General features: G+C 36.7%; 1 protein-coding gene across 6 annotated transcripts in view; it reads left to right on the plus strand.

The window, feature by feature from the left end:
- PPP4R4 (protein phosphatase 4 regulatory subunit 4) overlaps positions 1-13,851 on the plus strand; it is a 105,485-nt gene that overhangs the window by 58,681 nt on the left and 32,953 nt on the right. For 5 of the 6 annotated variants that reach the window (XM_025869418.2, XM_073895831.1, XM_073895834.1 and 2 more), the window contains 7 exons: positions 4,706-4,827; positions 6,865-6,987; positions 7,989-8,158; positions 8,492-8,611; positions 11,565-11,642; positions 12,493-12,576; positions 13,170-13,352. In XM_025869418.2, coding sequence (XP_025725203.1) covers positions 4,706-4,827; positions 6,865-6,987; positions 7,989-8,158; positions 8,492-8,611; positions 11,565-11,642; positions 12,493-12,576; positions 13,170-13,352 — 880 coding nt within the window. The remainder of the gene's footprint in view (positions 1-4,705; positions 4,828-6,864; positions 6,988-7,988; positions 8,159-8,491; positions 8,612-11,564; positions 11,643-12,492; positions 12,577-13,169; positions 13,353-13,851) is intronic. The other variant, XM_073895830.1, reaches the window with a different exon arrangement.

A 13,851-nucleotide genomic window follows, 5' to 3' on the forward strand; every position in this document is an offset into this window, starting at 1 on the left:
TGAACATTGATTCTCACCTTGTACCCTACGTAAAGACTAATTTGAAATTTATCACATTTCTGAATATAATCAAATCAACAGCCTTCCAATCTGACATGATATAATATTGCTGATTTGGCATTTACTTAAAAGTTAAACATCTTCTGTATGACCTAGTCATTCTACTTTGAATTATTTACCCAAGACAAGTAAGAATATATGTCCGCAACAGGAATTACATTATATATACATGTTTATAGCAGCTTTATTTGTAATAACCCAAACTGGAACAATCCAAATGTCTACTTATAGGTGAAGGGAAAAATAAAATGTGGTATGTCCATACAATGAAAATACTATTTAGCAAGAAAAAGGAACATAGTGCTAATACGTGCAATACGACATCATGGATACATCTCACAATCAGTATGTTAAGGGAAATAAACCAGATGCAAAAGTATAAATACCATGTGACAAATACAAACTATAGTGACAAAAAGCAGATCCATGATTGCCTTTGTCAGAGGTAGATTGTAGAATTCGGATATAATGGGTTTGATTGATGATTGGTTTTTGTCCTTTGCCCATGATTTTTGTCTTTTGTCAGACTGCAAGGTCATTGATGAAGGGGAGCCATGTAGGGGAGGGCCAAGCAAGAACACTAGAAGCACCTTCCATCTTCGTAACAAAGAGATGGAAATGATTGGGTCCCCAGTATTTCTTTAAGCCTAGGCTTCTTAAAACGGGCCAGTGGAAAAGGCACAAATGAGAAGTTTCCTTGACTTGCTGTTGCTGTCCTGGCCCACCATGGAACTCAGAATCATCTTCATCAGTATTTAGCTTGAGCAGAAAAGCTACCATCAGATGACACTGACTCATGGCCAGCATCTGGGTAGATTTGTATCCCACAGCCACCCCACAATTCCGGGTGCTGCCTGGGCACGCTTGCTTGTTTCATTCTTCTTGTTATCCTTCACCCTGATCTCACGCATCTCCCCTCTGACATCATGGAAGGGTTAGGCTGTAATTGCCAGTATCTTGGCTGATAAAGCTAGACCCCTACACACATAATAGGATCAGGCTGTCCTCAGATTTTTGTTCCGAATACTTAAATGCCAGAAGAGTTTTCAGTAGAAAGGATAATGACCTAGAATTCTGCCCTAGCTGGGGTGGAGTTTACATATAAAGTCAAGAAAAAGATGTTTTCGTAAATATACCAGCACAGGCGGTGTACCACCCACATCTACTTCCTGAAAAAGTTACTCAGCTATAATCCAGTTTGTGTAGAAGAACTAATAAGAGAGAATATTTGCATCTTAGTGTGGGTCTGCCATGATGCCTTATTTCCACTTAACTTTTATAATGTGACAAATGGGCAAAGAAAACAAATATATATTTCATAAAGAAGGAATACAAGTGTCTAATAAAGAGATTCAGCCTCATTGTTCAAGCTCATTAGTTGTAGAGAGATGTATTCATTTAATGAATATATATTGGGCACCTACCACAAGCACTGGATTACATATGGGGGATGTAATAATGAAAAAGATACAGTCCTATCTCCAGGTGCTTAGAATTTGATAACAGATGTAGTCAAGTAGACAGACAGTTATTGAATAATATGTGATATTTACAAAAACAATAGTGAAATGCTACTTTTGCCAATGAAACTGGAAAAGTTAATGATAAATCTTTAGTGTTAGCAAAGGCACAGGGAACTTCTTCATGTCCTACAGGGAGAAGCATAAACCTAGAGTCCTCTTGAGTACAGTATAGGAAAAAAATTTTGCTTATCTTTTACCTGTATTATTGGATTTGAGAGATGAGTCTAAGGAACTAGTCTATATTAAAATTTTTAAATAATAGAAGTATATGCTTAGATAATATTTACTATGTGTGAGGTATTGTTCTAAGCACTTCACATGTATGAACTTAATATCCTCACAAACATCTCTTGGATGGATAGTATTGTTGTTCCTTTTTTACAGATGGGGAAGCTGAAGCCCAAAGAGGAATGTTATTATATGAACAGGATAGAAGTCTGGAAGGCCATCCATTATCAGAAAGTTCCCAAGTTTCTCTAAGTAGAGGGTTACAGGTTATTTTAATTTATTTTTATACTTACATTTTTTAAAATTTTGATAATGAACATATAAAAGTGCCATTTTAATACACAGTGCAGTAGTTTTTAGTGGTTTTAACATAGTTGGAGATGAGAAATCCCCATCTGTGCTGGTAGGTTGAAACTGAAATGTCCCTATTAAGCACTAATGAAATACAGATTTGATTTATTCTCTTTGCTTTTTCAACATTAAGAAATCGTTGTACAGCCATTAAAGACCTCTTGCTTCTGATTATCATTTTTAACACCCAGATAATTAAGTGGGGAATTGCATCGGTGTACTACTTTGGGGGAGAAAAGTCTGTTGAAAGGTTGAATGGAAATAACTTTTACTGTAACTAGGGATGAAATCTTTATCTTAAACTATTGTTTTTCATTCTTAATAAATTCAAGGTTTTCAGTGGGTCTGAGGAAGATTTGTACGAAATAAATTTTTATGACCTTTGGGCCAGAATAGATTCTCTCTTCTTTTCCTCCTTTACCTGCCCTGTCTACTTCCTATGTTTGATGAATGTTTGTGAACTGCTGGTAATGCTAACATCTACACCTGTGATCTAGATTCATTTCCTTTTTTTTCCCTTTCTCTTAGCTTTATGCTAAGGAAGTGGGTGTTGGTGGGGCACCTGAGTGGCTCAGTTGGTTAAGCAACTGCCTTCGGCTCAGGTTATGATCCTGGAGTCCCTGGATCGAGTCCCGCATCGGGCTCCCTGCTCGGCAGGGAGTCTGCTTCTCCCTGTGACCCTCTCCCCTCTCATGTGCTCTCTCTCTCTCAAATAAATAAATAAAATCTTAAAAAAAAAAAAGAAATTGGTGTTGGTGATTTTCTTGGCAATTTACTCAAAATCTCACATGAATATTTTATATATGAAGAATAAGTACTGTTCAGAAAAAAATTTTGTTGAGGTATAATTGGCATGTAACATTATATTAGTTTCATGTGTACAACATAACGATTTGATATTTGTATGCATTGCAAATGATTATCATAGTAAGTCTAGTTACCACCTGTCACCTTACGTAGTTACAGAATATTTTTTCTTATGATGAGGACTTTTAAGATTTACTCTTAGCAACTTTCAAATATGCAATACAGTATTGTTAACTATAATCACTATGTTGTACATTTCATTCCCATGACTTATTTATTTAATAACTGGAAGTTTGTACCTTTTTGACCACCTTGCCCCCTTTCATAGATTAATTTCTTAAAAAACAGTGTTTGGCCCTCTAATCACTCACGTCCTTCGAGCTGTGCTGTTCAGTATGGTAGCCACTAGCCATGTTTGGCTATTTAAATTAAGTAAAATAAAATTAAACCTTCAGTTCCTCAGTTATACTGACCTTATTTTAAATGCTCAGCAGCCCCATGTGGCTACTTTACAGATTATAAACATTTCCATCATAGCAGAACCTTCTGCTTGACAGTTATGTCTTAGAGTCTTTGTGGTCCACCCTGAATTTTTTAAGGTTTTCTGCAGCTCTTATTGACTGTTTTGTAGTCTGTCAAATTATAATTCATACCATCTTCTATCATGTGTCCAAGAAAGCTGGCTACATTATATGGCTCCACTTTATCAGTGTGTGTCATTGTAACAACATCTTAATCCTGGTGAATAAGCAGAAACTTAAAGTCTTGAATAAGAACCATTTGTGATTATATTATAAATGTTGTCTGTGTCCTGAAAGCATGTATATTGTGTTTCATTCTTTTAGAGGGGGCATCTAGTATCATATATCATTCTATATAGAAATTAGTTCCTGTAATGTTACGTTTTAGGTGAATGAAAAAGTAATTTATCCCTTGAAATCTAGAGAAATAGGTTTTGTACCTATTTATGTTAAGTGACCTTAACAGTCACTACTGTTAAGTTTTTCTGATTAGTCCAGATCAGTGGCTGGTTGCTTAAAATGGAAAACTATGTTAAAAATTTTTTTTTAAGATTTTATTTATTTGAGAGAGAGAATATGAGAGAGAGAGCACATGAGAGGGGGGAGGGTCAGAGGGAGAAACAGACTCCCCGCCGAGCAGGGACCCTGATGTGGGACTTGATCCAGGGACTCCAGGATCATGACCTGAGCCGAAGGCAGTCGCTTAACCGACTGAGCCACCCAGGCGCCCGAACTATGTTAAAATTTATAAAGCTTAGGGGCGCCTGGCTGGCTCAGTCGGTTAAGCGGCTGCCTTCGGCTCAGGTCATGATCACAGGGTGCAGGGATCAAGCCCCGCATCGGGCTCCCTGCTCGGCGGGAAGCCCGCTTCTCCCTCTGCCTTTCCCCCTGCTTGTGCTCTCTCTCTGAAAAATAAATAAAATCTTTAAAAAAATTGTATAAAGTTTAATATAAACGTCTAGTCATTAAGATCTCTGTAGGTAATAATATTATCCTGGTGGAACTGGAATTGATTTAAATAATTATACAGTTACTATTAATGTTTCTTATGTTTTTATCATGCTTTCCAACCAGATTGCCAGCTTCTGGAGAGCAGGAGCCACGTCTCTGTGATTTTTCCTATTTTCTACAGCACCTGGCACCATGACTTGTTTTTAATAAGCTTTTGCTATAATTTATTAATTGATTGATTTTCTTCCATTGCTTACTGTGCAGGACAGAACTTACAAAAAGCGTGGTGCTCCCTGAACTAATAGAACTCTCTAGGGATGAAGGCAGCAGTGTGCGTCTTGCAGCTTTTGAAACTCTGGTTAATCTGCTTGATGTATTTGATACAGGTAAATCTACATGTGGACACATCTTTGCTTCTGAAAGCAGTGTTTTTCCCTGTTTTTATCACTGATAAGGGAGTAAAGGACGATAAAGGACAGAATTGCTTACATCGGATTTTGTGATGAACATTAAGCCTCCCTTCCTAAGAATTTGGCTTGGTAATTAGCCTCTAACTTGTTCAACTAATTGACCCGAAGAAAGATGTTGACTAAAACAAGGCCTAAATTAGTTTCCCTACCTTAATATTTTAATGCTAGAAATCTCATGGCCATAGGAGGAGAAATCTGGGATGAGGCACTTGGGTGGGAGGTATTTCTTAGTGTTGTGTCAATCAAATCACAAAGACACTTAGCTCCTCTGTGAGTGTATGACTAGATCTTTGACTAATGCTGGGCATTAACTTATTAGTAAACGTTAACCATGTTGATATGGCGAAATTTGGAGGAGTAAATATCAAGTACTTTGGTGCAAAACTCTATTGTGTAATTAGAGGATCACATTTACTTGGCTTAACAGCATTTTACCTGAACTAGGAGAGCCTGTTGAAGATTTTTGCAGTGTGGACAGTAATTATGTATGATTGCTACAGAATAATCATTTAGGCTATCTGATGGGCCAGAGGAGGAAAAACTATAATACATGAAAAGAGACAAATGAATGAATCTGCTTTCCCAATCATGGGGCACCCCTGGGCATTCAGTCTAGGAGCCTTGGCATCCTCTCTGCTCTCTTCCCTTCACTGCTCACACTCGGTTATCACAGATCTGGGCCTGACCTGTGTTCTCGGCTTTCCCTGACATTCCTTCCACCCCTGGTACGCGATGCTCCAATAGCACTTGTCATTACCTTGGCATATTCCATTCTCCCACACCTCTAGCTTTTCTGCGTATTCTTTTCACTCCGTTTTTTTTTTTTCTCCTATTTTCCTCCTAACCAACATCTCCTTCAGTGCTCATTGCAAATACGGTTTCCTCTCCAATATCTCTCTAAATGTCTTATGCCAGGAGTTGGCCAGCTATGGTCTACAGGCTAAATTCTGCTGCTGCCTGTTTATGTAGGTAAAGTTTATTGGAACATAGCCATGCCCATGTGGTTATGTATCGTCTGTAGCTGATTTTGTGTTGTGGTGACAGAGTAGTTGTGACAAATACACTGTGAAGCCTAGAACATTTACAAGAAACATGTGCAGACCCCTGCCTTATGCCAACTATGAAAACAGTGATCACATTGTCTTATGATAGTTTTTGTGTTTGGCTTCTTTGCTGGTCTGAGTTTCTCAAGTTTAGAGACCATGTATTACTCCTCTTTCTACTTCTACTTAATATAATGCTTGTTCTGTACGAAATACAATAAACGTTTGTCTAATGAATGTTGTTTAGTTAAAACAGTAGTTGTGGTACTGAACTGTGGTGATAGTAACCAGAATAATAATACTAATAACCCCGTTGCTGCATTTTACTTAGTCCTGTCAGACCCTTAGTAAAGTAGTGGTGCATTTCTGAAAGTTTAAGAGAACTATGGGAAATTCAGAGTATTTAGAATTAAGGTGTAAATTTTGCTAATATATCAGCAATTTATAGCCAGCAGATATATTGAAAAATATTAATTAACTTCTGAGGTGCCTGGGTGGCTCAGTCAGTTGGGTGTCCTACTTTTGATTTCAGCTCAGATCTTGATTGCAGGGTTGTGAGTTCAAGCCCTGCATTGGGCTCCCATGCTAGGCGTGGAGCCTACTTAAAAAAAAAATCGATTCGCTTCTTAAGGAAGTATCTTCTAAGAAGTGAAAATGAAGAAATTCAGTAAACAGGTGCACTGAAAGTCTGAGCTCCTCCGCATGACATTAAGGTTTTTGATGATCTCAACTCTCCTCTCACTGCTTCTCTCCCCCACACCTCCACCACCATTGCTGGCAGAAATTTTCTGTTACTATGTGGCTAACATGGTAATTTTTCTTTCTGGGATCTGTGTGTATATATTAATTTCTACCTGTGCAGTGTGGGTGACTAGATCTGAAGTACGTTTTATTTTGTTTTGTTTTCCAGATGACAGAAGTCAAACTATACTTCCCTTAGTGAAATCATTTTGTGAAAAATCTTTCAAAGCAGATGAATCAATTCTTATTTCCTTATCTTTCCATTTAGGAAAACTATGCCATGGACTATATGGTATGATATATCTTAAGATTTTCAAGATCTGTGGATAATTTTTTCCTTTTTCTTTTACCTCAGCCACTAAACTTCAGCTTTCCAGGTGTAAAACCTATCCTTTAAGTGTGTAAAATCTTAAGAGGCCTTAGATTTTTGGTAGCATAATTTAGAACACATTGAAAAATGACTTTCCCCCCAATAGAACCTATCTGAAAGAACAGTGACAGAATGAAGTAGGCATGGCACTTTAAATTTCTGAATATTTTATACTTATGTATCAGTTGGCATATGATAATAGAAGCTCATTTATATTAACTATTGGTACATAGTGAGTATACCCTTATCAACTATTTGCTGTAATATATCATGTGAGCGTTTCAGCTTAGAATCAGCATAATACAACTTGGCATTTTGAACATATTACTCAGTTCTTAGCTTACTATAATAATGTAAGCATAAATTAAGTTAAAACCATCTGGCATAGTAAAACATTTTTAAAAATGTATATCGTAGACTTTTAACAGGCTCTTGAAAATAAGTACTGCAGTACATGATGAGTTCCTATCCATTGATCAAAAATATTTTGAGTTTACTTTGCTGTCCTTTAGATTGAGTTTTTAAGTGCCTCTCTGCAGAAACATATACATATCTTTTCTGCAGACAGTTTTGGAATATTTATGTAAGTAAATAGCAGTAATGGCCCTGATGTATTATTATTGTAGTGACTTGTTGGTCTGTGGTATGATGTATGCCGTAGAAATTAATGCAGTTGTAATTCCTGCATTGTGTAGGTTATACTATCAAAATTAAAATTAAAATATTATTAAGATTAACATAAGGTGAAACAATTGACCTGTTGGAGTTCTTCATAATAGGTACCCTTTCCTCTGCTGTTTTTATTTATGATCTTTAGCCATTTATTTGACTATTTTGCTCCAATTATGTATGTATTGTACTTTGCTTTTCTCTCTTTTTGTTTTCAATTGAAATGTTGAACAAAGGTTTTACATTTGTTTTAGGAATTTTTACTCCAGATCAACACTTGAGATTTTTGGAGTTTTATAAGAAACTCTGTACATTGGGTTTGCAACAAGAAAATGGACACAATGAAAATCAGATTCCACCCCAAATCCTAGAGCAGGAGAAGAAATATATTTCCGTCCGGAAGAACTGTGCTTATAACTTCCCGGTAATAAATTGTGTATTTGTACTGAGTAAACATTTTGGTTATAACTTTAAAATATATGAATAGATAGCATTAAAAGTATGGCCATATTTGACACCTGCTTAGCCTTATGTCTGGTATATGCAGTAGGTACTAAGTAATATTGGTGTAATTTATATTTATCTTTATGTATAAATTGGAACTATATACATGCATTTGGATCTTCCGAATATGATTGCTATCTAAATTATTATTCAAAGGACATGATTTCAATATAAATGAAGTGATTGTAATATTAGGTACTGATGCATGTTTTTCTCTCCTTCCCACTCATCTTCGCCCTTCCACCTCCACCAGGCCATGATTGTGTTTGTTGATCCTAAAAACTTCCACATGGAACTCTATTCTACATTCTTCTGCCTTTGTCATGACCCTGAAGTACCAGTCAGATATACTATTGCTATTTGCTTTTATGAAGTAAGTCTGGAGAAGTGATATGGCTTTACATTGGTTGTTAATTTCACCTATGGATGCTAGATGATTTTTTGATATTGTGTACACTTGTTTGTAAAGGTTTGTTACAATATACAGGCTCCATATGTCTTTCATATTGTGGTACTAAATGTTATTTTAAAATTCCCATAATTCTCTTAGTATGTTGATAGAATTCATTTACATAAGCACATTATAATCACTTATCATTTATTAATCCATTCATGTACTAAGTGCTTACTTTAAGCCAGACATTGTGGTGTGAATATGGGTATTGCAACTTTGGGAGTAAAATCAGTTTTTATAGGCTTTATAATATTTATATTTAACTTTGTGTCTAAACTCAAGAACTTGAGAATAAATGGAAAATTGAGAAAGATTATTTAAATTTATTGTTTTTTTAAGGTTTTATTTATTTATTTGAGAGAGAGAGCCGAGAGAGCATGAGCAGGGGGAGGGGCAGGCAGAGAGGGAGAAGCCGATTCCCTACTGAGCAGGGGGCTCAATCCCAGGACCCTGGGATCATGACCTGAGCCGTAGGCAGATGCTTACCTGACTGAGCCATCCAGACGCCCTACATTTATTGTTTTTACTGCAAATGGGTCATGTTTCATGAACATAGCTGTTAGGTTCAGCTATTACAGCAACTCTCTGTAATGTAAGAGCAAAAGGGAATTTAAACTTTTTTTTTTTTTCTTGAAGATTTTATTTATTTGACAGAGAGAGACACAGCAAGAGCAGGAACACAAGCAGGGGGAGCGGGAGAGGGAGAAGCAGGCTTCCTGCGAAGCAGGGAGCCCGATGCGGGGCTCGATCCCAGGACCCTGGGATCATGACCTGAGCTGAAGGCAGACGCTTAACGACTGAGCCACCCAGGCGCCCCTGAATTTATTTATTTTTTATTTTTTTTTTTTAAGATTTTATTTATTTATTTGAGAGAGAGAGAGAATGAGAGATAGAAAGCACGAGAGGGAAGAGGGTCGGAGGGAGAAGCAGACTCCCCGCCGAGCAGGGAGCCCGATGCGGGACTCGATCCCGGGACTCCAGGATCATGACCTGAGCCGAAGGCAGTCGCTTAACCAACTGAGCCACCCAGGCGCCCGCCCCTGAATTTAAACTTTCATGATGAATGTTATTAACTGTTTAACACTTGAGGTTGAAATTTGGGTATGTCTTAGAGGTTCCCAGTAAGCACATGTATGCTGTAGTAAAGATTTATAAACTATCACTTAGCAACTTCAAAATGTAAATATCTCTTTATAAGTGGCATAATAAAATATTTCCTTTCTTTATAAGAGGTATCTAAATATTCTTAGTCTCAATGAGAAGATCTCAGCCCCTTGCTTGCACTGTATTCCATAGCAGAGCATCGTTAGATCAGCTGAAAAGTGCCCGAGGTACCTATAGCATCATTATTATGTTGCTTAAGACTCTTGGCTGTTGGCTGATAGTCTTTGCTTCTTTTCATTAACAGTTTTTCTGGTATGAATGAAATGTTCACTGTGCAAAATCTAGGAAATATTTCCTTTAAACAGTGTAAATAATTAAAATAATTCCAGTGTTGCACAATTAAGTCATCTTTGTAAATATAGTGGTAGAAATACGCTATTGGAGGAGGGGAAAGAACAGAGGGCATTGCTATTAGCTGAGTGAACTCTGTCCCCACGGTGCATTTTAAGTGGGCATGTAGTCTTGGTTACCATGCGTGCTTGTTAGATGAATGGTCTCCAGAGATGGTTTCATGAGGTTAGTATCTGAGATCGCAATATTTATATAATATTAGAGTTCTTACTTATGTTCATTTTTATCTCATTCCTTTAATATTTCATTTTGTGTGTGTTTTATAGTGGACACAATATGTTAACACCCTATAAATAAACATCTGAAATGTGTCCATAAAAATATGTTACTGGTAGGAGTGAGTTTGGATCATTGATCTAGCTCTTTGGTGGCTAGTTGCCAGGTTCTCTCAATCATACCACGTAGGTAGGCTGTTACTGATACTCCATAAAATAGATTGTTAGTCTAAGTTTATCCTTTCTGAGTAGTGAGAATCCATTGGTGGATTTAAATTTTTCTCACAGTGCTGTTGTTAAATTATGATATTTTACCATGTCCTAACTTCATTCTTGTTTTTCAGAAATATGTTATTTTGAAAATATTTTGAACAAGTCAGAAACAGCCCTGTAGAGCAAAGTTTTTTAAAACATTTTCTTTATCCAGGAAGCTTCCCTCCCCCGCAAAGAAAGTCTTACCCAGAAGCCCAATATGTAAAAACAAACAAACAAACAAAACACCAAGCCCAAAAAAGAAAAAGAAAAAAAAGATGAAGTAGAAACTGGTGAATTTACCATTGTGGGTTCTGAGTTTGCCTGGAGGAAGAAAAACAGACTTGTTCACAGGGGAGCTGGATTAGACCCTTCCAACTCCTCTTGTGCTGATTAAAGTCTTTGATGGGAAAAATCGTCGGTGTCTTGCTTGCTTAGGGGTCCCCTCTGTCGCTGTGTCACACCGACCTTCTGTGGTGCTTACCCTCTTCGGGAGGCGCTGAACCAGGATGAATGCTCATATGCCCATGATGTCCTGTCAGACCCTGTTGACTGCTGTAAGACTTTAAAATATGAGCTAGAGGTGTCCATGGACTTACTGCTTGTGTTATGAAAATTATGACTGATAAATCCATCCTGTACTTTCTACGCGCATGTGGGCACTGACTTTCCCACCCTCGTGTATCCATACTCCAGAATGTTACAAAGCAGACTAAAAAGCTGGTTTTCTCTGCAATTAATTTTTCTAGAAATCTAATTTTTACATTTATGTTGTAACCTAGTTTCATTTTAGAAGAAGTATCTAACAGGGATGCGTTTTGTAAAATATTATTATAACCTTTAGATGTCTAGTAGTTTTAAACCTGAGAGACTTTATTGTTCCATTTCAGGTATCTAAACTTCTGAATTCTGGAGTATATTTAATACATAAAGAACTAATAACATTATTACAAGATGAATCACTGGAGGTAATAGCTTCTTACTCTTTGGTTTTTACTTCATGTTAAGTCTGAATATCATCAATGCCCTTCCCCTCTTCCCCCCCACTTCTTAGGAATTGCATGAATTCTTTCAGCTGACTAGCCCCAAAAGCGTCAAGACAAGGTACAATTGTATCATAGACTGGAAATTGAGATCTTTAAAAAAAATACTCAGTTTTAAAATATATATGTATATTTGTTTATTAAGAAGAATTTAGGACATGCCAAAAAGTAGACAGACAAAAGGATACCTTTAGTTCCAATCACTGTTTCTGTTTTGTTATATTTTAAAGTTTTTCTTTTCTTTTTTATTTGCTATGAAGAAGTTTTTATTTTACTTAATTGCAATCCTATTTTATATCACATTTTACATCTTTTTTTTTCTCTCAGCATGGTTTAGGGAATATACTTGGGAAAACTGAAATACTTTATTTTGATGCTTCATTTAGTATATCCTGTTCACCCAAATGACTGCTAGCTCAACTCATCAATATTTACACATTGCTGAGGGTGTTATCTTACTTAAATTGCTTTTTAAAAGTTGAGAGGCAGTTTTTCAGCATATTGGTTGTATGGAAGTAGCTGTCTCAGATCTAGACTATTTGAACAATATCAAGGGGCAGATATACTAATCTCTTTTCATAGGTAGTTTTGATCAAGGCAGTTGATTATGTTTCTAAAATGTTCCAGCAAGAAGATGGCAATGTAAGAAAATAGAAACTCCCTAAATGTTGTTTGGTAAATAATACTCTTTCTGCACAGAAATTGACTTATGAGGCTAATCTAAGATTAGAAAAACAGTAGTTGCCATAACAGTAATTGATATCTCTATTGAAAGGTACTAGATGCTCTTATAGATCATCTTCCAGAAATCCTTGAACTTATGTCTACTGGTGGAGAAAGCAGTATTCAAGAAAATAAGGTAAAAGCCATGTATCAGAGAAGTTCCTGAATGTTTTAAATATGATCTGACTCTATAGAGTTGTGGGGAATCAATGAGAGAATGTGCGGAAAACATTTAAAGTAGTGCTTGCCCCATAATAGCAGGTGGCTTAGTAAATGTCTCTTGGAGCTTCAACAGCCTAAATTTCCCCTACAATTCTTCCATTACCATGATTCTTATTTATTGTCCTTGGAGTTTACATTCATATTTCCAGTTTTTATTAGCATTAATTATTATTCTAAGAATAGCATCTGGTGAGGACAGAAGAGTAGGAATGTAGAAGGTCAAAATTTTCCAACAGCGAAATATAAGAAATTTTACTTTAGTTAGAAGGATTGAGTCCCATTCTCTATTTCAAAATCTTGTTTTCAGTAACCGTAAATTTTACTTATGGATTTTTTTGAAACATACTTGATTTTGCCAGATAATTATCTCCCTGTGACAACTAAGGTCCTCCTAGGCTCTGAAGTGAGTGAGAATATCCCTCTCCCAGTGTATTGTAAGACTGAATAGTTTGGCCGAATGCTGCACTTGATTTATTTTCATCAGTCTTCTGATGTGTGTTTTTCCAGTTATCATCTCTGCCTGACTTGATCCCAGCCCTCACGGCTGCTGAGCAGCGAGCTGCAGCCTCCTTGAAATGGAGAACTCATGAGAAGCTACTACAGAAATATGCCTGTCTGCCGCATATCATATCAAGTGATCAGATTTATTATCGTTTCTTACAAAGAATGTTCACAATCATGATGACAAATGTGAGCCCAGTATCTTTCATCTAAATCTTTTGAACTCACACTTGATTTTGGAATTACCAAATTCTTCCCATTCTCAAAATAGTACAACAAACTCTGTTTATTCCATTTTGCCCTGGAAAGATGTTATCCTCCTAGATCCCTGAGGGGGAAGCTCAGATTTCCCCGTGCTTCTTCAGTAATGCTTATTTTTGAACATTGTCGACATAGCTGGGTTGAAGAATGAACAGGTGGTACCTTTACTTACCCTTTTTCCATATGTTGCCAAGGAGAGTGTAAACAGATTCACTTCAAACTTGATATAGTTCTTCTCAAAAGGCAGGTTGGCAGGAGTCTGTGATCTCAACGGCTAAGTCCCTTTTGCTCTGATATCCACCTTTTATGTGTCGTGGCCTCAGAGCCTACCTCAACTATGCCATGTTGCCAAGATAATCCATATAATCCTAAATCTTAGTGGAGTTGCTTTTTCTTTTAAAATACCTCTAAAAAGTGGCTGTGTAAC

Source organism: Callorhinus ursinus, unplaced genomic scaffold, assembly GCF_003265705.2.
Source record: "Callorhinus ursinus isolate GAN/ISIS: 27379988/994484 unplaced genomic scaffold, GSC_fseal_2.0 scaffold8, whole genome shotgun sequence".
Lineage (NCBI taxonomy): Eukaryota > Metazoa > Chordata > Mammalia > Carnivora > Otariidae > Callorhinus > Callorhinus ursinus.